Source organism: Eretmochelys imbricata, chromosome 12 (genome assembly GCF_965152235.1).
Source record: "Eretmochelys imbricata isolate rEreImb1 chromosome 12, rEreImb1.hap1, whole genome shotgun sequence".
Taxonomy (NCBI): domain Eukaryota; kingdom Metazoa; phylum Chordata; order Testudines; family Cheloniidae; genus Eretmochelys; species Eretmochelys imbricata.
The window spans coordinates 8,199,651-8,224,294 of record NC_135583.1 but is presented as its reverse complement, the minus strand read 5'-3'; the positions used below and the strand labels follow the sequence as shown (position 1 = coordinate 8,224,294).

The 24,644-nt window shown below is 46.8% G+C and overlaps 1 protein-coding gene across 6 annotated transcripts in view; it reads left to right on the top strand.

Moving 5' to 3' along the window:
- NLRC5 (NLR family CARD domain containing 5) overlaps positions 1 to 21,394 on the top strand; it is a 77,865-nt gene extending 56,471 nt beyond the window's left edge. For 2 of the 6 annotated variants that reach the window (XM_077830708.1, XM_077830706.1), the window contains 13 exons: positions 725 to 808; positions 2,320 to 2,403; positions 4,795 to 4,878; positions 6,167 to 6,250; positions 6,854 to 6,937; positions 8,062 to 8,145; positions 9,219 to 9,302; positions 10,427 to 10,510; positions 11,704 to 11,787; positions 12,410 to 12,493; positions 15,394 to 15,477; positions 16,610 to 16,693; positions 18,102 to 21,394. In XM_077830708.1, coding sequence (XP_077686834.1) covers positions 725 to 808; positions 2,320 to 2,403; positions 4,795 to 4,878; positions 6,167 to 6,250; positions 6,854 to 6,937; positions 8,062 to 8,145; positions 9,219 to 9,302; positions 10,427 to 10,510; positions 11,704 to 11,787; positions 12,410 to 12,493; positions 15,394 to 15,477; positions 16,610 to 16,693; positions 18,102 to 18,183 — 1,090 coding nt within the window. In that variant the 3' untranslated portion in view covers positions 18,184 to 21,394. Of the gene's footprint in view, positions 1 to 724; positions 809 to 2,319; positions 2,404 to 4,794; positions 4,879 to 6,166; positions 6,251 to 6,853; positions 6,938 to 8,061; positions 8,146 to 9,218; positions 9,303 to 10,426; positions 10,511 to 11,663; positions 11,788 to 12,409; positions 12,494 to 15,393; positions 15,478 to 16,609; positions 16,694 to 18,101 lie in introns of those variants that run through there. The other 4 variants (XM_077830707.1, XM_077830709.1, XR_013347593.1 and 1 more) reach the window with 4 other exon arrangements.
- Positions 21,395 to 24,644: the final 3,250 nt, after the last annotated feature.

The following is a 24,644-nucleotide window of genomic DNA, read 5'->3' as shown; positions in this document are numbered from 1 at the left end:
GTGGCTTGACCACAGCTCGTTGCTACAGCTCACTCAGACACGCATGCCCTACGGCGAGTGAGCACCGAGGGGTGGGAATGTTAGCAAGACATGCTTGGTTCGGCGCATACGCTGTGCACTTCGTGATACGTGCTCTGCTGGCATTGTAGAGTGTATGAGAATTCCAAACGGCACCCCGGGGACGCAACAGAAGGCCTGTCTCTCCCTGCCAGCCATTTCCCGGTTGGCTCTTAGGGCTGAGGATTCGCTCTTTATTGGTTGGTGCTTGAAATACTTTGACTGAGCTGACTCGTGCAAGAAAACCTGGGGTGGTCAAACCTAGAGAGACTCAGGTTACAGTTGCGCTATTGGACGAACCCAGGCTCCTCCACCTGTGTGTGCCATGCAGGAGGCCAGACTGGATGATCCGATGGTGCCCTCTGGCTTTAAAATTCCATGAACTGTGAAAGCTTGGAGAACAGAGCCTGGGAATGCAGGGGTCATTTGGCTTGGCATCACAATGCGATTGTGTTGCTCTAACAACAAGGGGGCAAATGTGGCTTATTCCGTATACCTTGAAGTGCTTCTTAATGGACTGTTGACCTGGATGTGGGTCAGCAGCCAGGCCGCCCTTGATCAGTTAACTCACGCAGAACAATTGCAAGCATCATACCACGCCAAGGCAGCTGTGGGCTGTTCAGAGCTTTGTGTGTCGCTGAGAGGATGTGCTTTTTCGTCCTTGCAGCTGGTCTCATATTGATCTCAACGATGCTGAAGAAGCAATGCTAGCCAGTGTGCTTCTGACTTTTCCAACGCTGAGGAAGTTTGAGTAAGTAATTATCTAAAAAGCTCGTTACTGTTGAATGTTCTACTTCATGAACTATGGCTCATTCTAAGCAGATACCCCTTCTGCCCGCACTTGCCCTTTCCCCAGCCCATTACCCCCATGAAACTCTCTCCTTCCCATGCAATCTGTGCAGCTGGCTAAATCCAGACATGTATTTTCATAAAAAGAAAAGGAGTACTTGTGGCACCTTAGAGACTAACCAATTTATTTGAGCATGAGCTTTAGTGAGCTACAGCTCACTCACGAAAACTTATGCTCAAATAAATTGGTTAGTCTCTAAGGTGCCACAAGTACTCCTTTTCTTTTTGCGAATACAGACTAACACGGCTGTTACTCTGAAACATGTATTTTCATGATTTCTCTGAGCTTTGGGTTCTTGGGAGCAGCCTGGATCAAAGCTCTTTTCTGAAGTGCAGAAAAGTTCAGACCTGAATCAGCATCAGAACTCCATAGCTGGCCTAGGACTTTGTAACAGACCAAACCGCAGCCCCATTGGGTGGGAAAATTGGAATTCAGACATGAACGTTGCAACTTCCACACATCTGCGTGTTAACATGTCATACGTTCTAGAATGTTCTTCTGTGAATTGTTGAAAGGGGCACTTGAGCATTTAGTCGTGGTGCAAGATTTCAGAGAAATTATCACTTCCTGCCCCCTTCCTTTAAGTAAAAACATATAAAGACAGAGGGCCTGATTCTCATGTACACTGTGGCCATTTTATCCTGCTCCTGTCATGTAAAAGGGGCTTAAGGGTGTAAATTTAATCTATTCTCACTTTAAGGCCCCTTTATACTCCCAGAGAGGTGTAAAGTGGCCTTAGCTAAATGAGAATCAGGCCCATAGACTGTATCTTTGCACAATACAATCTTTTGGGACTCATTCTCTGTTGCTGTTGGCAGAACCTGCAGAGAGTCCGAGTCAGTACAGATCAGCACCCAACATTTTGGACTATCCAGTTCTCTTGGGTCTGTAAAACGGAGCTGGAAATCACAAAAACATACTCTTCTCATGTGTTTTGGCTCCTCACGTTCCAAAAACTTTGCCCTGAGGGGTCCTTACTTTTATGCAGACCCCCAATTCTGAAAAGATTCAAGATTAATGGGGAGAAACTAATGCAGAGCTGTAATGTTTGGGTATAAAGCCAAGATCCCATGTCCATGTATGGTTTCTAAAGACCCTTTGGGATTTTTTGCAAGAGTATGAGTACCAGCCCTAGGACCCTGGCCAAATACTAATTACATTCTGGTGATCTAATTTCCCCTCTACGATTTTATTTGGAAATATCAGGCTCTTAGCGTTTTAGTATGTGGGTACCAATTGGTGTTAACACTTCCCAACTTCCCGGTTGTGTTTTATGCTGATAAAAAGCTTCTGCATTCCACCCCAGAAGCAGGTGCACGTCAATGGTGAGGGAAGTGATTCCTATATCTCCTATCTTGTTGGACTGCCTGAATGTAAGTCATTCTCATTCGGTGCTGTTACTGGTTTTTCAGGCTGATGTCCAGCAGTGTTACACCAAGCGGAATGGGACACTTGGTTGCAGGGTTGCAGCAATGCCATGCTATTGAAGAGCTTAAGTAAGTTTATTGTCCTGGTGCTATCTAGACCCTGTTAGGCCAGTCTATATTTTATGATTAAACTGCAGTTACTTACAAGCTGTGTGTCCTGGAGGAGTGTAACCACACAGATGGCTGGGAGACATCAGCTGGGGGAGAAGTATGAATTCCTTAGTATTTGCAACTTAGGATGGGCAGAACAGGATTAGTAATGTGTGATTAGGGCAGGGAGAGCAGAGTTCTTTGTACAAGCCAAGTGCTTTGGTGTCCTCAATACCTCTGCAGTGTGTGTGCACACCCATGTCCCACTGCAGAAAGGCAGTAATCTCAGGAACCACACTGCAGTGTTAGAAGATAGACCGCATCCAGGAAGGTAGCACCTTCTAGTGGCAGCAGATGGCATTTACAGAAGCACTTTTGCGCGTTGCTGTACAACCTACCCATGATACAGCTTTGATTCCTCCTGTTTTGGAGGGCCAGCCATAGGAAGGCACCCAGACCAAGATCTCGCACTAGACCAAGACACAATGGTCCTGAGAAATGCCAAGAGAAGAACTGAGTTTTTGGTTCTGACCGAACTGAAAAATCCAGAAAAAATTGTTTCTGGTCAAACAAAACGTCTTTGACCTGAAACTAATTTGTCAAGTTTGTTTTTTTTAATTTTGTTTTTGGGTGTATTTATCCTTTTTTGGTTTTGTTTTTTTAAATAAATCTAACTAAATTTCTAAATGAAACATGTTTTGAAACGAAAAGTCAGAATGTTTCCTTTTGAAAAAGTAGAAATGAAAAGTTTTGACTTTTTCTGGCTAAAACTCTTTGCCGAATTTGACCCAAAATCATAAATGGTTCAGTCGACCCCAAACTACATTTTTTGAGGAATAAACTATTGCAAAGAATTTTGTTCAGCTCTAGTCACGAGTGTTGCAACCTAAAGATCGGAAAGTAAATTATTTTATCATTCATATCAGTGTAGAGGCATCACCCTTAGAAAACAGCATCCTTGCCCCAAAGATCTTACAGGCTAAATGTTGCAGAATTGTTAGTATCTTGAACCTGCCTGTTTTACCTGGTTCTTGTAAAGAACATTGAAAAATCAACACCTTGTATAATGAGAGCAGGTAAAAGAAAATTAAAAGAATTTCTAAAACATTTTACTTCCCATGGTTTTTAAAAGGACTGACTTATTTTATTTTCCTAATTTTCCACAGATTTTTCCTTTCTTTTTGATAATTCACTGTTGCTTGTATTCATTTTTCTACACTTAATACATGGATTTTCTAACATCCATGTCACACAATCAGACATAAACCCTAGTGTTGTGACCATCAATGAAATAACAGGATGTGCAATTTAAAAGATGTTCTAGCAATTATTGGAAATCTCACTGGGTTTTTTAAAATTTTATTCTTATTGACATACATTAACTTTCCATACAAGTATTAATAAATCTTATTTATAACCTGGATTTGTTACCTGCAAAAGAGACCTTGTTGTGATTGGGCAACCTTTAATCATTATCAGTGTATTTATTTTGTTCAAATTCCCAAAATAGTAACCACCTGTTACAAAAGCTATGTGAGCCCTGATATAAGGAGCTCTGTTATTTTTCCATTATCAAATTTTTATTTGCTTTAAAAATTGGTGATATCCTAAAATGAACATTTTCATTTTGGGCTGGGGGAGGGAGGGGAGGTGGGATCCCAGCATGTGACTAAGCTGCCCAGTCAAAATTGGGAATGCAAAAAACAACCAAACAAACAAAACAACCTATTGAAGAGCAATATACTTTCTCATCATAAATTTCCTTTGAGAAGTGAATGTATTGGCAGGTGGGGGAATCTCAAAATGCTTTCATGGTATCTTTGGTTTTGAAGCAAAAGTGAAGAATTCTTACGTCTGAAACATTTCTACCCGTCTCTGTTAATAATGACCCTGCAATTCTCAGCCTTTGTAATTGCTTGAGGTCTCAGAGAGGCAGCTCTTCTTCTCTCCATGTCTCCTGGGGTCAGTTTCAGCTGAAAGGAAATGAAGAATTTGCCTCTCATGTTGTGTATGTGTTTTATGCACCTTTGGCCTCATCCCACGCCCATTGAAGTCAATGGCAAAACTCCCATTGACTTCAGGGGGCAGGGTCTTTGTAACTCCAGAAAAGAGTATTTCCCATTGCAGTCTCCTCAGCAGCCCCACGCTGTGCAGGATACAGAGCTGCAAAACGTTTACACGACAGTTAAGAGGCTTCCCTTTCCTAACCATGCGGGATCAACATAACGGCACGGCTTCCACAGAGAGCTAACGCTAGCCTCCGTCAGCCTCCCATTGCTTTGACAGCTCCTGCCTAGCAGACTGGTCACAGTGTGTGAACTATTCATTTAGATCTGTGCACACTCATTCCTGTGTCCATTTGCCTCTTAGCCTCAGCTCCCTGGGACTTGATGACACGGCCATTCGCATGCTGGTGCCAGGACTTCACAAAATGCCTTTACTGAAAAGACTCCTGTAAGTATGTCTGTGCAGGCCTTCATGTCCTGTAGTGTTAGCTGGGCCATACACACACTAGTGAGAGAAGGAACTTTTGTGATTCATTCCCTGAGCTTCCCACAGAGATGCCCAGCTTAGCTACTGCGTAGTCTCTGGAGAGCAGATTTAGCCCTAAGGAATCTGCATATGTTCTGTGCACTGTGCTAGAATCAAGAAGGAAAGTTTCCATTGTGAGTATGTCTGACCTCCTTGTAGACAGGCCTGCTATCAAAGCAGCATGATGGAGGTTCATTTTTCCAGTTCCGCCACACACCTTGTGTGACCTTGAGCAGGTCTGTGCCTCAGTTTCACCTCTATGCAATAGGGGTAATAATCCCGTCCCTACTTCACAGGTTTGTTCTGAGGATAAGTTTGTTAATGCCTGAGTCACTCGGGTCCTGCAGTCTGAATCCTTCCCATGATGCCAAACATTGCTTTGGGCCTAACAAGACTCTGCCACCAGTCTATCCTGGGATAATGCAGTGAGGGGGTCAGATAAATACTAACATAAAGAGATAACTATCTTACCAAACAGGTGCTGGACTGTTCTACAATTCTGCAGGGATGCTAGCAGCAGCTGCAGTATTTGCCCCCTTACTCTGCTATTTTTGGTAGTCCCTACTTTTACTGACTAAGTCATGAGAAAGCAGCATTTTTAAAAATATTTAAAATTTTAAAAAGTGTCCACCGTCCTCCTCACAGCAAATACACTGAGAAGAGGAAACATTCAGGGGCAGATATGCAAAGCTGAGCAAAACAGATGCACCCGGAAAAATTCACATGCACCCAGTGAGCCCACAAGAACTCGCCATGTAGGTCCAGCTCATAGACAAACATGTGGCCAAGATGATAATTTCCTGCTTTGCGGGAGCACAGAGGGGTCTTTCACTTGCACAGCCATCGGAATCTCCAGTCGCGATAGCATTACAGTTACGTTCTAGGAGACCACGGAGTTGATCATTTCGCTGTTAAGTATACTGTTCAGTGGTTACTGTGGATACATGCAGCTGTTTCAGAGACGGATGATAGCATATTTGTTTCAAGCAGGGCGATGCAGTGCACAGATTTCTTTTTTCTTTTTGAATTCCAACACCAATGCACCACTTGCATTCCATTTATATCCCTGTCCTGAAGACTTAAGTGGGACTCAGATGGCCCATAAACCTTGCACTGCCCCTCTGCACAGAGGTGAATTTCATCCTCTATCTATAAAGCAATGAACTGAATAACAGCCTAATGTGTGGTATTTTATTAATATTCTCTCCAGCTTGAACAATAACAGTATTGGTAATGAAGGCTGCTCCCACCTGGCAGAAGCTCTGAAGAATGCTCCTCATATGGAAGAAATCAAGTGGGTTCCTCCTTTCTTGTAATGTCTCTGCTAGTGATGGGGATGGATTATAGAGCTCAAGCCAGGGGGTGTTTTTAGGTGCAGTTATATGAAAGCAGCAAGTTTTACGGAGGCTGCTAATGCTCAAGTGTCTGGGCTGCTTGAATTAGAGATGGGATCAAACCAAAACTTCAGGTGCAAAATCTGAGCAAGTTTTGGTCTGATTCGAGCCGAGCAGCTGGCACGTGTAATGGCATATAATGGGTTCAACCGAAACTCCAAATTTGAACAGCCTCTGTCAAAATTTGGATCAGGAGCTGTGTATTGTAGCGGTCTCTGAGAACTGGTCCCAGCACTCCCAAGATCTAGAAAAGTTTGAATCTAGATCCAGTCTGCGGCCCTTGTTTTTGGTTAGTTTTCTTCATTGCAACCAAACTCAGTCTCTTTTCTAACACAAGACGCAGTAAGAACAAACACCTTTTTGACTTTTGAAGTTCATTCAGCTGTGAATAGTGAAACGATTTTGGTTCCCTCCAACAGATCAGAGCGATTAAACAAGACATTGCACTCAGTGGGCAACTCGGCATTTTCTTTCATAATGTGGCTTTTTTTTTCCCTTTAAAGTTTAAGCCATAACAAGATTGAACATGTTGGTCTGGAAAAAATAGCCACGCTCCTGCCGGAAATGCAAAATCTAAAGAAAGTCAAGTGAGTCGCTTTATATTTCGGGTTGAATAATGGGATTAATTAGAGTTAGAGCCAAGGTTGGGGGGAATGTTCGTGTCTGATTTTATTTGACCTGCATAAACGTTACTGGGAAGGCTCCCACATCGACTGCAATTGGCTTTGGATCAGGCTCTTTGTGACTGAAACTTGCTGCCATGTCCTGGCCATGCAGTAATCTCAGTACAGTTTTTAGCGGACAAGTGTCCGCGTCGCAAAAAGCAGCACAAGTCTCTCCCGTTAGTGGAGACCTAGAGGCCAACGGTTGAATATGCCACAGGGAGTGGATGCCCTGGTGTGTTGGCCTGATGGGATGGTTGTACACTTCCCTACCCCGTGCATTACCTGTTCTGGAGCTACATGGAGGGTTTCAACCTCTAGGGCTTTCAAAGCACCACGTCCCATCGCCACTACATTGATTTCCTAACAAAAGTTGGGGGGGAAATGGAGAAATTTCTTTCTGGCCAGTTTCAGCTGGTAAGGAAATTCGCCCCGAATCTTAGGCCACGAAGGGGACACCAGCTAAGAGAAAAAGCAGCCATAGGCTCCCCATGCCAGTGCTCGCCAGCCATCAGGAGTGCAATATAATAAGTGGGACTGGAGAAGGAGGGGTCGGGTATTCAGAAGGCTCTAGTTCAGTATGACACCAGGGGCTTGGCAAGATAAGCTGGGGCCAGGTTGCTTGCATATAACTTGTAGTGCCTTGGCCTGTAACACTGCCCACTCAGAATGCTTAATAAAGATCTCTCTCCTACAACTTGGCCTGCCACATCACTTATTGCCACGTGAAGCAAGTGTGGCCCTCGGGGTCAGTCATAGCAAGGTAACATCCTCTCTGATGGTCTAACCTAATGCATTAGAAAGCCTTTCTTTTCCAAGCTATTTGATGGAGAGACCTGTGTGTCTCTTGCCAAGCTTTGGATTGGCATCTCTGGGCCTGCTTCAGTGGTAGCTTGTTATTACGATGCTCTGTGTTCTCTGTCATGCCACTCAGCCACGAAACAATCTGCAGCGAAAGCGCCATTCGTGCCACGGCTTAATTTGTATTGGGTATATCCCGGCTCCTTTCAGCCATTGACAGACTCTGCCTATTTCCATGTGTATTTTAGCCTGTCGTCGAACAGTATTGGCCCGGCTGGAGGGGAGACGCTCGCGGAGGCTCTGGCTCACTGCAGGCATGTCGAGGAGTTACTGTGAGTCCCACATTCACACTGGCTGGTACAAAGTTCTGAGGCTTCATGTCTGGTCTTCCCAGGGGAATCAATGGGCTGTACAGACTGTGCTAATGGAGTGGAGCCCGAGCCTTACACAGAATAATAGCTAAGATTTCAGAAACACAGGGCCTAGAGTGTGCCACACATCTGCCTGATGTGTTACCTACGAAATAAATATGAAAGCTATCTAATTATTACTATATTAAAAATGGGGGTTGGGGCTGATTTGAGACTTTGTCAGCCGAGGACCATCGCTGAATTTATTACTGTTCATCTAACCCCCTATTCGTTTGCAGAAGAGAGGTGTCAATATCCTATGAAATAATAAAAATCTTTAACCAGAGTGGGGAAAATTATTTCTGTTGCAGTTAAGATGCATAACCCACCCAGTTAGCCTCCAGACTGCAGGATATTGGACTAGGCTCATGCATCAAAAAATATAATTACAGCATAAGGCCCCAGTCGTACAGTGCAGTCAGTTCACTGCGTATGCGAGTCAGTTGAGTCAACAGGATGCCACATGGGTGCTGGTGGCATAACACACCAGTGTCGCATCCCCATCGAGTGGCTATTGCATATAGAGGAAAGCAGCCTACTACTACTGGGAGCTGATGGCGTTTCTCCTTTAGCTCAAGTAGCAGAGGGCTGTTCTGTCTTGCTGAAGACCCTGACTGAGATTCTACTCTGCAGTCTGGACTGAAGGAATGGGGCTTAATCTCTATGTCGATAAAGGGGAAATAACAAGGATTTGAATTATTTAATTAACCTACTGGTTGAATGAGTTAGTGGTAATCGCAGTGGTATCAGGAAGTATAACCACAGGGTAATTACACCGTGCTTTAATTGACTGTTTAATGCCTGGATTATGAAGCATAACTATTACTCCTGTGTCTAAGTATATTCAGTCTCCAAAGGGGTAAGTAAGGAGATTTATGTTCTACCCTCAGCATGTGCAGCTCCTCTGAACATTAACAGGAGACACACGGACATGGGTGGGAGTGAGGAATTAGGCCTGTTAGTTCATCATAAATAATGTTTCATATTGTTTTCAGATTAGCTAGGAACCATGTGGGAGACAAGACGGCAGCGAGACTCTCCCTCTCTCTGCCGAGCATGGGCCACTTGCAGATCCTTCAGTAAGTGCTTGCTTCCCCTTCTGTACTCACATTCCAAGAGGCAGGGCACCCCAGAAATACTGGGACTGATAAAAAAGAGACTGAACATGGAAGCAGGAGAACAATGAATCGGTGACATGGTTAAACAGATCTAAAATGCATGAAGTGGTCAAAGATTTGCCAAGACCAGGTTTCATTACCTACCTGCTTCCTAACATAGTTTGATTACTATTTATTGCCATATGTCTTGACAGTATTGTCATTCCATCATAAAATCTTTTCCTCATTCCCACTAAGCTCTGGGCTTCGGTAATATCTTGTGGCAATCAGTTCCACAGATTAATTAGGAAATGTATAAAAGACGATCTTTAATCAGTTCTGAATATGTTACATGTTAATGCTAATGGGTGTCCTCTTGTTCTCATATGATGAGAGGGTAAATAGGCGCATCCATCTGGCCCTTCATTAATTTGTCACCTCTTATTTGTCTCTGAGTAGTGCTAAGTTTTTAACCCTCAAGTGGAAGTCTTGCCAAACCTCTAATTAATAGAACATTGCCCTGCTCTGCCACAGTAGCAAAACAGTTAAACGACCCTAATTTCTCTCTCTACTATCTTAGACCAAACTCCCCCATGCCATGGGTATAGGTCAAATAGGCTGTGCCATGTGGCTTTTAATTTCCTGGGGTCATTGCTTCTTATGGTGACTGGGAGGATCTTGGTCCATCATTTATTCATGCAGAGCTAAATCTCTCTGTTTAACTACAGCGGCTTTGTGAATGAGCGTCGCATGTGAAAAGCAAGGGGAGGTTACGTGTGAAATTCTAGCCCTGTTTAAGTCAACTGGGAGTTTTGTTTTGACTTTAGTGGGGTCAAGATTTCACCCTCCAGATGCACGGAGGTGAACGAGGGTACATTGGGGTGGCTAGTTAGAGTACAAATTGCTAGCCACATTCCGATCACTGGTTTGTCGCTGTTCTCAAGGTCTCATAAAGAAGGGTGCAAATGTCAAAGATAGTGTTTCCGTTTGAATCCTGGGTGTCAGTTCCAGAAAAGCAGCTGTTTCTTTGACAGGAAGTCGCATATCAAAGGAGTTGTTATAGTTTTCTTCTGAAAAGTTTGTGTCTGAATTTCTTCTCTCACCAGTCTGCAGTCAAATAACATTGGTTCACTTGGAGGAACACCGCTGGCCAAAGGCCTGGTTGAATGCCAGCAGCTAGAAGAGATAAAGTAGGTGCGGTTGGGAGTTAATAGGGATGTTTTAAGAAACAGGACTTGGTGTACCTCTGCCTGTCTCTCTGGATTATATATTGGCTTCCATGTAAAACTAAGTGTACAAACAATAGTATGCAGTTACGTGTAGAATTTGTAGAATTTACAACTATGTAGGATGAAATCCTGGCCCCACTGAAATCAATGGCAAAACTCCACTTGCTTTCACTGAGGCCTGGAGTTTAAAGCCCCTGTGCAAATGCACAGAGCCTTTAGGTCTATCCTGCTTCATGAACTGAGTTACAGAGAGTGTCCAGGGAGACCTTCCCTGCATATTCCCTCTTTGCGACACTAGTATCAGGATATTCCTCCCTTAGCATCACCATCTGCCAGCCAGCCTAGGCCCAAATGTGGGATGCCATGTGTGACAGGCGGTAACACCCAAAATAATCAGACAGCAAATGGAGAATGCTTTGGGATGCCTTTCAATATAAAGGACTCCTTCTGTAACTCTAGATCATGACTCTTTACATCTGAAGTAAATAATTTTCCAAAATAGAACTGACGGGGACATCAAATTAAATTGTCCTGATGCCCTTCACTTGCTTATTTCGTCAGCAGCCTCTTTCAGTTAAAATGACAGCAGGGTGCCACCTGCTGGTAAGTGTGAGAATGCACTTGCCTTCTGCCCCAGGGTACACTTCAGGCTGTCAGCGATGTCTTCACACTTCCAAAGAGTTGAGCTAACTTTTGGTTCAGCCCCGGAGAGACCAGTTAGAGACGGTCCTTTGACTTATTCTCTCCCACGGCAAACAAGTGGGTAGAGTGAACCGTTGATCCAGGGTGTGTTTTACAAAGCAATGTCTCTCTCTCTTAGGGACTGACATGGCCCATCTCTCAGTCTTTAATGCATTTACCCATACAGCACTCTGTGAGGCAGGGAAGTGCTGTTGTCCCCATTGTACAGATGGGGAACTGAGGCATAGGGAGGTTAAGTGATTTGCCCAAGGTCACACAGGAAGTCTGTGGCAGAGCCAGGACTTGAACCTGGGGTTCCCGAGCCCCAAGCTAGCCACTGACCATCCTTCCTCTCCTCAGCACTGTTGTTTGTTAAGGAATGAGGTTGCTTTTTGCCAGTGTTAGCAGCCCAGTGTCTCTTCTCTGATCACAGCTTCTTACAACCACTCAGTGCATTCTGACTGTCCTTGCAGTTTGTCAGAGAACAGCTTTGGGGAAGGCGCCCTCCGCACCCTGTCAGAGGGGCTTCCACGGTTCACCCGGCTCAGGAAGATTGAGTAAGTTGAATTGCTTTAGGCACAGTGGAGCTGTGGTTCTCAGGACAAGATTGTAGTGGTGACCCAGGCGGGGGGGCTTGATTCTCTGCTGGTGTTGACTTCAGTGTACCTATGCCCGTTGACGCCAGCTCAGGACCTGGCCCGGGGGTCTGGTCTGCAGCTGCTCCAGTTTACACAGGGCGGGGAGAATTGGCCTCAGGCAGGGCCATGGATTGATGGGGGAGCACATCCAGGCACTTCCCCTGCCTCGATCAGACCCAAAGAGTGGGGCCTTTACGGGTATGTCTCAGAGCCCAGGTCTGCAGACTCGGGCTCGTGCTATGGCGCTGAACACAGCTGTGTCGACACTCAGTTGGGCTGGAGTTCGGGCTCCGAAGCCTAGGGGTGGGGTGGGTTTCAAAGCCCTCACCACAGTGTCTACACAGCTGTTCGCAGCAGGAGCCGGAGTCTGTAGAGCCGGGGTGTGAGACGCGCTGCCGTGGGTTGTAAAACGTGGCGTGGACGTTCCCAGGGGGATTGCAGACACGCGAATGGAGTCCCCGAAATTCCCTGGGATAAACTGCCTGCCGGCCGTGGAGGCCAGCAATTCCATTTGTTATTTCCAAATCCTGCTTCCCTTTAGACTGAAATTCTGTGGAATCAGCGATGGCGTTTCCAAACACCTTGCCCTCGGCTTCAGTCGTTGTCCCGTCATTGAAGAGATCATGTGAGTCCAGGGAGTGGGTATATATATCGCCTCGGGGCCCGAATATCCATTTCACACTCTTTAGCAGCTGCCTGTCTTTTGGTTACTGTGCACATTCACTCCTGCCTTGCTATCACGGTCATGGGCGGCGAGTTCTATGGGCCCGTGGTGCCCGGGCACCAGGAATATTCCTGTCCCAGGGGCCCGGCTCCAGCAAAGTTTCCCACCTGCCGTCCCCAGGCGACTTAAAACAGCCCAGGGGCTCCCGCCATCACCCGCAGCACAGCGGGGCTGAGCGGCTTCGCGCGCGCTCGTTCCACGTGGCTGCTGGCGGGTTCTTGCAGCCCGTGGGAGGGGGCTGTGCACTGCTCCCGCCCCAAACGCCCTTGTGGCCAATGGGAAGCTGCAGGGGCGGTGCCTGGAGACAGCAGCGTGAGGAGACCCCCCCCCCACCTGCCCCGCCTAGGAGCTGCTGCCGGAGGGGGTGTCCCAGGTAAACATCGAACCCCCCCATCCACTTCCAGAGCCTGCACCCACACCCCCTCCGCAAACACCCTCTTCGGCCCCCAAATCTCCTCCTGCACCCCCACCCCCTCTTGCCCCCAAACTCTCTCCCAGAGCCTGCACCCCTCACCCCCTCCTGCACCCCCATCCTGCACCCCGCACCTCCTCCCCCCCAACTCCCTCTTGCACTCCCACCCCTCCCCTGCACCTACTTTTGTCCCCAAACTCCCTCCCAGAGCCTGCACACCGACTCCCTCCTGCACCCCTGCCCCCTGCCCAGAGCCTGCACCCAGCACCCAAACTCGTTCCCAGCGCCTGCTGCACCCAAATTCCCTTCCAGAGCCTGCAATCCCCTGCCCCAGCCCAGAGCCTGCACCCAAACTCCATCCCAGAGCCTGCACCCCAGACCCCATCCCCCACCAAACTCCCTCCCAGAGCCTGACCTCTCACCCCTTCTGCACCCAAACTCCCTCTCAGAGCCGGCATCCCCACCCCCTTGTGCACCCCAATCGCCTGAACCCCAAACTCCCTCCCAGAGCCTTAGGCAGGTGTGTGTGGGGAGTTTGCAGGCGGGGGAGTCCTGGGGGTTCTGGGCACCACCAAAATTTCTACAGTCCTGCTGCCCCTGATCATGGTATCTTATTGAAACCTGAATGGAAATTGCAGGTCAGTGGAAATGAAACCCAAACCTTCCCCTTTAACGTACGCCCCTTACTGTCAGCATCAGGGCATCTTGTTTGAGAGCGAGAGAAGCAAGTTACTGGTCCTGATTCTCTGCTGCCCTATCCCATTGTAAAGTGGGTATGAAAAGCGACCAGATCAGAACGGGAGCGTTTTACATCTACTTTGCACAGTGAACATTATGGCAACTTCCAATTTCCTAGCAGTCTAGCAGGGGCTTACAGCTGACTTTCTACATTCACAGTCGCTCAGGTTATATGTACTGAACTGGTTAGCGTGTGTGCCTGTCACTGCCTTCCATTGGTTGGAATCAGAACTGCTCAGCTATGTGTCTCAGCTCCTATACTGCTAGTGGGTAAGGAAGAGTCTCCTTTAGCTACGGTGTTATCGGTTTCTGGTTTTGGAGCAGGCAGTCCTGAGTTCTAATCCTTCTGTCACTGGGAAGCTTTGTGGATGGGGTGCAACAGAGTGACACTTGTGAGTTCCCTAAATGGCCAGGAAATTGTTACAATATAAGGCCCCGGTCCTGCAAAATGTCCCTGTTTTATAATACATGGTGTAATCACACCAAAGCCACAGCTCTGCCCCACAGCCAGCCCTGCTTCCTCCCACCCCAGGAGGGAATTGCCATTGCAACCCGGAGCAGGCAGGGGCACGCAGACTGGGCACCCCGCCCCAGAGGCAGCCGTGGCATACCCAGCCCCTCTCTGCCCCCGCAAGCGCTGCAGCTTCCTGCCACGCCGAACTGCCGTTGGCTCATTTCAGCACTGCCAGCCCTTGGATGCTGCTGCCGGAGGCAGGAGCCAGCCTCTCTGCAGCAGGCTCCCTGTGCTGCTGCTCCCTGCCACCAAGGTGAACCGCCTGGCTAGAAGCGATGGCTCTGCATTGCGGCAAGGTGCACGGAGCCAGTTGCAGGAGAGCTAGTCTGTGCCGCGGATGGCAGCATCCGAGGGCTGGCGGTGCGGAAACCTGCAGCAATTCTGAAAGGCTGTGATGTCGACTAACAGTTGCGGTTACTGCAACAAGCCCGCAGCCCCCCATTTCATGGAGCCTCACCGCTGCGCCATTTGGAACGTCCCCCTGCTCAGCAGGTGCAGACAGCTGGAGTCCGAGCCTCTCCCCTTCCAGTCAGGACAAAAACTCCCTCGGTAACAAACCAGAAAGCAAAACCTCTCCTCCTCTGAAAGGTCAAATGAAATCCTGTTATACAGGGCTCAGATTAAAGGGCAGGCAGGAGAATTTAACGGGTGCTGTCGTGGGCCCCATTAGCTGCAGCCTGCTGTGACAGTTTCACACCATGAACAGAGCAAGGAGCTGCCTCGCTGTAATGTTCTGAGCTGATGTACAGGAGACCCGAGTCTTGATTTCTTTGTCTCTCACGCCCTGGGTCAGCAAGCCCACAGAATGAGCAGAATCCCACTCCGTTCTGTGGAGTCCTGTCGTGCATAGAAAGATATTGCGGCCGTGAGATAGTCCCTCAAGGGGAAGAGTAGAAAGCAAGGGGAAAATAAAGCTTCCTTAGGCTGCGACAGGGGAAAGTTTCCCCACAGGGTGAGAGCAAAATAAACTCTTTCCCTTGCTAAAATCTCATGGTTCACTGTATAACTTTGGGTCTCCAAAATCATTGTGCTCGTATGTGATGGAGACTGGACCAAAGCACTGCTGCTGTATCTCGGGGGCTTACGCTTTCCTTTGCCTCAGGTGACCAACCGGCTGATGTTTCTGGTTTTATTTAGATTGTCGTGGAACAGCCTTGGTGATGAAGGTGCCCTGGAGCTGGCCACTGTTCTCCCAAGAATGGCAAGGCTGAGGATGCTAGAGTGAGTGTGACGTGGCAATATCAAGTATTTCCCCGGGGGAATTTCCATATATGGCATCACAGACCTTCTTAAATAGGAGACATTTGTTAAAGGAAATAGCTATGAACTTTAGACACAAGAAAACAGGCTTCCACACAGCTTGAGTGCTTGCTTAGTCTGCTTTGTTTACCAGGGACCGAACCATGCCTGGAACTCTACACAGTGCAGAGAGACCTCTAATAGCTCAATAATGCACTGCAAGTAAACATGCAATTATATTCACTAAAGAAATATCAGCTGACTACTAGGTGAGACTCAAAGTTACAATGAAAGGTGAGAGACAGAGAGGATTTGGCTCAATAAGGAATTTTCTTGAGGTTTTTCACCATAAAATGGATGTAGTTAAACTTACTTTTCATTATTAAATGTTTGTTTTATTTTCCCACGTCATTCATTTGGAGCCGAGGAAGCTAGATGTGTCAGTTTCTAAGGCTGTTACATGCTTAGTTTCACTGGCTGTGACTCAGGGGTTGTCTTCACAGCACAGTTAACTTGAGTTATAGCTTGAGTGTAACCCCGAACTCAACTCCCATCCACACACAAAAATCTCTAGCCTGAGTCAAGGGGCGCTTTAAGCTAGCAATGGAACAGCATCAGCTATCAGCAGCTAATCCATTCACTGGGTGCTGGTAATCCAGTCGCTCTGTGTAATTCCCAATGTTTTGATATGTGGTCACTACCACTCAGGATAGACTAGTTCGAGTCCAGTAACTCCAGCGAGAGCCACCGCACTTCAAAACAGAGTGTACTTCACTCGAGCCAACTGCTGCAGTGGAGACAAGCCCGCAGGCACTAGCAAGAATGCCGTGTTTGCAACAAGGGGGTTCATTCCTGACAGTCCTTGGCACTGATCCTGGAGTGGGATCCACTGAGGTTCTGCTTAAATGCAGGGGTCCATGCTAGCAAATCTGAGGCCATGGTGAACAGCTGCAGTGCACTTTGCTTTTGCAAACAGGGAAAGGAGGAAGGAGAACTTCTGAACCTGACCTGTGTTGCGGAGCATTGCAGGCTGCGGTACATAGCAGAAGCTTAGCCAGTCTTTTCCTAGCCTGTTCTGAAAACCATTTGCACGTTCTTTTCCCATTTCTCAAAGTCTGGACAAAAACCGCATTGCAGCCCGGGGTGCCAAAAAGCTAGCAGAGGAGCTCGCCAAGTGCTGTGGAATTCAAGTCATCCGGTGAGCTCGCATCTCTGGTGGTGCCAGGGGTTTGGGGCAGTACCACTTTTGTAAGGGTGATGGCGCCCCACTGACCAATCAGCACTGGGTTCGCTGGAGCACTAAATTGGGCCCAGACCTAAAAACGCTGTGGGCTTCCCAGACAGACTCTTCCCCGCAGAGGAGCTCGCCCTTCTCAGAAACAGTCATAGCGAGAAGTGATGGAAAGACTTTGTCGTTCCCATCTACAGAGACATGGTGGGTGAGGTAATAGCTTCTGTTGCACCAACTTCTGCTGGGCCAGACCTGAAGAAGAGCTCTGTGTGGCTCAAAAGCTTGTCTCTCTCACCAACAGAAGTCGGTTCAGTAAAAGATATTACCTCACCCACCTTATCTCTAATATCCTGGGACCGAGACAGCTACAACACCACCACATAGGTCCCATCTAGCCCACCCTTTTGCCCAGTGTGAGATTGCTCCTTATTGTGCATTTTCTATTGCTCTGGTTTTCCATGGGACTCCCACCACTTCCCTTGGGAAGCTATTAGACAGCTTCATACATCTCACTGTCAGCAAGCTTATCCTGGTATTGCATTTCCCCTTCCATTTTTCTACATCTTGTTACACCTGGTTGTACTCCCTTGTGTTCTCCCACAAACGATCCATCTTCGCTCTCGGTGACTACATCTTTCCCATGCTTGGAGACTCCTTTGTTTCTTCCAACTTGAGTCATTGCTTAGCCAAGCTCTAGGTATTGAACTCCATTTAACATCTTTCCTAGTCCCTCCAGCCCTGTGATCATTCTTGTGGCTGTTCTTGGAACTCCCTCCAATTTGACAATATCCCCCGGTAATGGGGCCCCCAGAACTGTATTCCAAGTGCAGTCACAGCAGAGCTGGAGAGAGAGAGATGGCCACCTCCCTGTCTTGTGAGGTGATGTCTTTGCACAAGCTGGTCCAAACGACATTGGTCTATTTTGCTGCTGTATCATGCTGAGCACTCCTGCATCACTTGCTGTTCCCTGCTACACGGAGGAATGACTGCATCCCACATTTCTCCCTCTCATTACATTTTGGAATATTTTTCTGTGGGTTTATTAGGTCAGCTCTTCCTCCCACTTCTGATACCACAATGAACCCTTGTCTTTTGAATCAGAAATCTCTCCCCCAAGATAGACAACTCATCCCACCCCAGCTAGCAGGTCACAAGCCTCTGTGCTCCCCAACCCCAGCTGCAGCTCTGCCTCTAAAGCCGTGCTACACCCAGGCCCCTCTCACCACTGCGCATGTGTGCCAGTGGTCCAGACCTCCCTCTCCAATCAGGCCCTGTGGATTAGGGGCAGACAGTTATGAACTGCACCCCAGCAGGAAGGAGGAAGGTTATCTGGGGATATTTCTAACCACGGATAACCATTGCAATGTCGTTTTAGGCTTTGGAGCAATCCAGTACCCAAGAACATGGAAGAAAGTCTTACGAAGCAAGATGCAAGATTGCATTTCTCATTCTTTTGATAAAGGAAGAACAGCAAATGAGTAAGAACTGATTTGGTAGGGCAGGTTACTGTTACCCTGGGGAATTGCACCGAAGAGGAGCCGAGAGAAACTGAAAAAGCAGAATTCTAAAAATAAACACTGCAAGCATGTAGCGTTCTTGCCCTGCTCTCAGAACACACAGGTTTTCTTTATCTGTAACTCGAATAACTATTATATAAACCGCAAACTCAGCTTCCTCTAAGGAATTCTAAGGTTACTCCCTGCAAGCCCTCTCTGTTCCTCGCCTTAGTTCCCTTCTACCTCAAAGAGAGATTTAATTGTTTATACTCCTGGGTTGAAGCCAATAAGATCCACTGGATCTGGCAATCGGGGTGAGTCAGAAGGATAGCTCTGTATCTTTATACAGGACCATGACACCTGGTACCAGGGTGAGTCAGAAGGACTGTGCATCTCAGTGTAGGGAGCTAGAACCTGACACCCTATTGCAAATATTCTCCCATGTGTTGTTTGAATATGGTGTATGTTTCCCTCAGACCGGTATCACTTCTAAGGCTGGGCAAAATAGTCACAACAAACTGGGGACCGCTTGGGATTTTGTTTTGATTCTGCACACTCCCTGAAAAAGCACAAGAACAAATCCGCACAGACACACCCCTAGAACCCCGACCTGGGATATTCTATCTGCTACCCAAGATCCACAAACCTGGAAATCCTTGACGCCCCATCATCTCAGGCATTGGCACCCTGACAGCAGGATTGTCTGGCTATGTAGACTCCCCTCTCAGACCCTACGCTACCAGCACTCCCAGCTATCTTTGAGACACCACTGACTTCCTGAGGAAACTACAATCCATCGGTGATCTTCCTGATAACACCATCCTGGCCACTATGGATATAGAAGCCCTCTACACCAACATTCCACACAAAGATGGACTACAAGCCATCAGGAACAGTATTCCCGATAATGTCACAGCAAGCCTGGTGGCTGAACTTTGTGACTTTGTCCTCACCCATAACTATTTCACATTTGGGGACAATGTATACCTTCAAATCAGCGGCACTGCTATGGGTACCCGCATGGCCCCACACTATGCCAACATTTTTATGACTGACTTAGAACAACGGTTCCTCAGCTCTCGTCCCCTAATGCCCCTACTCTACTTGCGCTATATTGATGACATCTTCATCATCTGGACACATGGCAAAGAAGCCCTTGAGGAATTCCACCATGATTTCAACAATTTCCTTCCCACAATCAACCTCAGCCTGGACCAGTCCACACAAGAGATCCACTTCCTGGACACTACTGTGCTAATAAGCGATGGTCACATAAACACCACCATATACCGGAAACCTACTGACTGCTATGCCTACCTACATGCCTCCAGCTTTCATCCAGACCACACCACACGATCCATTGTCTACAGCCAAGCTCTACGATACACCCACATTTGCTCCAACCCCACAGACAAGAGACAAATACCTACAAGATCTCTATCAAGCATTCTTACAACGATACCCAGCTGCTGAAGGGAAGAAACAGATTGACAAAGCCAGATTTTCCACTGAATGCATCCAATGAAGTGAGCTGTAGCTCCCGAAAGCTTATGCTCAAATAAATTGGTTAGTCTCTAAGGTGGCACAAGTCCTCCCTTTCTTTTTGCGAATACAGACTAACACGGCTGCTACTCTGAAACCTGTTGTTACTGTGTGGACATCACCCTGCTGTCAAGCAAACAAAGATCAATCTTCACATTTTGATCACGTAAAGATCATGGCTCAATGAGAAAATAGCCCTTTCAGAATGAGCAAAGTCTGGAGGCTGCAAAATGGCATAAAACAAAATGGTGAATACTGTGTGTGAGGTATTTCAGGGTGGGGCCAGGAGAAAGATGTTCCCTATTTTCATCCTGCTTTCATTGTTTTGTTGGGCTTGGAATGCTACATGGGGCCCTATATTTGAAGTTGCACTAACCTGCTTGACGTATGGTCTTCGATGCAATGCTGCAGTCGCTCCATGGGCCCAAGCCTGCGATCTGATCTGTGTGAACATGTAGTCAAAGGGTCTGGCCATGCATATCCAATTGCAGGATTGGAGCCATGCGGAGGACCTTATTTATACCCATTCATTGCAATGCGGGTGACTTGTATGTTTGGTACTGTAAATATTTAACCTCTGAAATGGATTTATTTATCGACTTGTTTACAGCGGTGGTTTGGATTGGGCGCTGCATTCTGTTCTGTTAAAAGAGGCCCTGTTAGCGATAACGAGCGCTGATAAGTGAAGAGCACATGTCCTGCTGGGTCCCACTGTTCTATGAAGTCTGAGCAGTGATTGTTTTTATTGAAAGATCAGTGTTAAGTTTCCCAAGGTGCATATTTGGTTTTAATTTATATGACTCTTTTGGTTGCAAAGTGGTTATGCTCTGAAAAGGGATAGGGCGGGAAGCCCAAAATCACCACTGAGCTTCCATATTTAGGTCCAAATTCAGTAACGTACTTGAGCTTGTGTGATTTGAGCATGCGCTCAAAGTTAAGCACGTACTTTGGTGGATCTGGGTTGTATTTCCTTTCCATATTTCCAGATGTAATTTGCGTAGTTTACAAGTGAAAATAGGATTTTTTTAACTGCCAGCCCAGCAAACTGCAAATGGATGGCTCCTGGTGATCTGTTGTGGTCACTGAACCCAAGAAGCATCTGTGAGTTTGAGTTCTGCCCTTAGCAGGTTGCTGAGAACATGTGTGGGACACATTAATTATTCTCTGCCTACACGGTCTCTCCCAGAAGTTTAGGCGATCAGATTAGCTGATTCTAATGGTCCCTTCTGGCCTGAAAATCTATGACACTCGGGCTGGGAACCTAAACGTCAAGTTGGTTTCTTCCTGCATTTTAAACCAGCATTGGCTGCTTTGTGCACTGAATTGTGATCATAGTTTTGTCACCTTCAAAAACACCTATTGCAGAAGTTCTCTGCTTTTATCACCCACTCAGTAAAACAAAAATTCTAAAAACAAATTATAGCACTTGTAAAAGCAGATTTCTTTGCCTCTTTTATTGTCTTATTGATAGCACTGTAACTTCTACATTTGGACAGTGGGTCAGATTCTACTCCAGTTTATTTTCCTCTTTCATTGGTTGGAAACATTCACTGTTGCACAAATTTTTATGCCTTTTAATGAGAGCATATGTGTGATTATTGAATAAATAAAAGCACCTGGGATTCTGAAACAGTTTGACTTACTTTCGTGTTCTGTTTCTAGTCAGTTTCACTTTCTGGTGCTTAGGCATTAATGCACAACAGCTGCATAGGGGTCAAAACATTGTAAAGGTAAATGTTGTTATTAATCATGTTTATTATGATAGTGCCTAGAACAGTGGTTCCCAAACTGGGGTTCGCGAACCCCTGGGGGTTCGCAGAACTTTACAGGGGTTTGCCAGAAACATTTCACTAATGGCAGCCAGAAGACCCCAGGCATTGGAGGCAGCAGAAGGGGGCCCGGTTGCAGGGCAAACAGCCCGAGCCCCAGGGAGAGCGGGCCAGGCAGTTGGGGCTGGCAGCCCAAGCCCTAGCGGTCAGCGGGACCTGCAGCCCGAGCTCAGTGGAGCGCAGTTGTCCGGGGCGGTCAACAGGGTCCAGCAGCAGGAACCCCACGGAGTGCGGAGGAAATTTAAACTTAAATCCCGGGAAATATTCATTTTTAGGAGGGGGTTCACGAGATTTCACAATTTAGTGAAAGGGGTTCGCAGGCTCTTAAAGTTTGGGAACCACTGGGCTAAAGATAAACCAAGAATTGGGGTCCCATTGTGCTAGGCTAGTGCTGTACAAACACAGTGCACGGTGAGCAGTCCCTAAAAACACACTGTAAACAGTCCCTGCCCCAGAGAACTTACAATCTAATTAAGCAAATGCGGTATTGCCATATAAGTCATGAGTCAGGTCCACAAACACCAAGAGATTAGCTCAAAAATCATGAGTTTTTTTTAAAATAATGTTGAGGTTTTTATTTACCTTCTGATTTTTAACTTTTAGGGAGCGCTTGGGTCACAGTTTCAATCTTTTTTTCCCCAACAGTGAAAGCAAGAAACAGACAATTTTTTTGTAAACAAAAGCTGAGATTCTCATATATTCACATGATTCCAGGAGCTGGGTTTCAAAGAAACACACCAAATATTGTGAGACTCAGGCTAAACTTGCGAGACTTGGCAACACTGCCAATGTTTAAAAATTTAAAACAATCAGAGAGTTCATGGGGAAAAAAATCTGTTCGTGTTAGGGATTATCCTGCTTCCCTCTCTTAAATCTAACTGAGAGATTTAACTAAGCTGAAGAAGAGCTCTGTGTCTGTTCGAAAGCTTGTCTCTCTCACCAACAGAGTCCAATAAACCCATCGTGTCTCGCTAACATCCTGGGACCTACATGGCTACAACAACACTGCATGCTACTTATAGAATCCTTTTCAGAATTGAAGACCAACTTCCAGACACATGCCCATCATGGCCCTTCTTCATACACAAGGTCATTCTAGCAGCAAAAGAAAAAATATCATATGTACACAAAAGCAAATCATATATACATCATGTATACACACAGAGCAGAAACCAAATCCCATTACTTCCAAACCATGAGGTGTCAGTATAACCTAAGAGATGGGGAAAAATGTGTTCCTATTCTATAAACCTAGTACAGTATATACAATAGGGCTAGACACTGTATTTTGAACACACACAGTCCGACCTCACCTAAAGTCAAGGCGTGGGTACTCTGCAGCGGGCTGGACCAAATTGCTGCTCAAGACCTCTCCATTCTGTGGAGCTCTTGATATTTTCCATGGCAGCATCATCTGAATTTTGAACAGTCAGGTTTGCATTGAATTAAATATGAAAAAAAACCAATCCAATCAGTCCCCGCTTATTTTTCATATCAAGTTCCATTTATTTTGTGCTGCTCCCCATGTAAATAGGAATTTACACATGGAGAAGATCTCTGGGTTTTTGCATTTGTTTTTTTTTCTTCCGGTTTTACATACCAAGAGTCAATGGCTGGAAGCTGCAGTTCAACAAATTCAGCCTGGAAATACGAGGCGGTTCCCTAGCACTGAGGGTGGTTAAACAGTAGATCAGCTTCCCAGGGGGTGGCCTCGCCATTGCTTGGCATCTTTAAAATGGGGTTGGGCGTCTTTCTAAAAGAGACGCTTTACTCCAGCTTCTGGGAATTGTTTTACAGCATGTGTGTTGGACGGGGAGGGGTTGGATGGTTGTGAAGGTCCTTTCTGGCCTCGGACGCTGTGAATCCATGAGTTCCCCCTATTCATTCCCATCCTGTCCCCATGGGAGGACAGGATTGCCTGCATTGCCCTCAATATGCTTATAACCCTGGCAGCTCTGCATTAAAACAATGGCTGTAATCAAATCTCAGGCTTCAGGGCTTCTGCCCGTCAGGTGCAGGGGTCAGGAAAGGGTTTCTCTCCCAGTGCACAGTTGATAGATACATTCTTCTTTTTGGGGGGTTGGGGGGCGGGGGTTTGGTTGGGTTTTTTGTTAGTTTGTGTGGCTTTGAAGCAGCAGAGCTTAGCCACAGCTGGAGACGGGTACAGAGAATACTCTCTTAGGGCTTGTCTACTCTGGCCCCGGACTACGGGAGGAGGTGAATTGCATCCATCTCAGTGGGGTGCTGTAACTGCCCTGTGTAGACGCTGCAGGTGCGAGCTAAATGTCCTGTTTGAAACAGGACTGCGTTAGTGCTTTGATTTCATAGTTCAAATTGCAGGGCCATGTAGATAAGCCCTTAGATGCTTGGCTGGTGAGTCTCACTCACATGCTCAGCGTCATACTGATCACCAGATTTGGGGTCAGGAAAGAACTTTCCCTGAGGTCAGCTTGGCAGGAGGCCTGTGGGCGGGGGTGGTTGCCTTGCTTTGTAGCACGGATCATCGGCGAGGATCATTTGAGCACGTCTCACCAAATCAATTCCCTGCCATCACAGGGAGCCTCCAGCACTGTGGGTGAAATGTAATGGCCTATGAGATGCCAGCCTATGTCATCCATCTGACAACATGTTGCCACGTCATAGAAGTCTTCAGGGGAAGCTGGAGTTTTGGAAGCTGGCGAGGAGGCCGTTTAGGTCTGTGGCGCTCAGGAAGACATGGGAGGTGGTTTGGGATTGTGGGAGGAGCACGCTAGCTGGATGCGTCTGCTCAAATGTTCAGCAGTGAAATAGTTCACGGGGTTGCCATTTAGATTGTCACCATTCGTTTTCAGCGTTTTCGCCCCATTGAGAGGGATGTGGGCAGTCCGCTCATCTCAGAGCTATTGTTTCAGGAGTTCTGCCTCTCAGGAAGACAGCACAGAACTTGGTTCACAGTGGGAGGTGTTTTTTCCTGAGATTGGAACATTTAAGAATAAATAACCAGAAGCTGAGAGTGTGGAACACAGCCACATAGCCCTGTGGCAAGGACCAGCATCTGTGGGAAATGCCTTC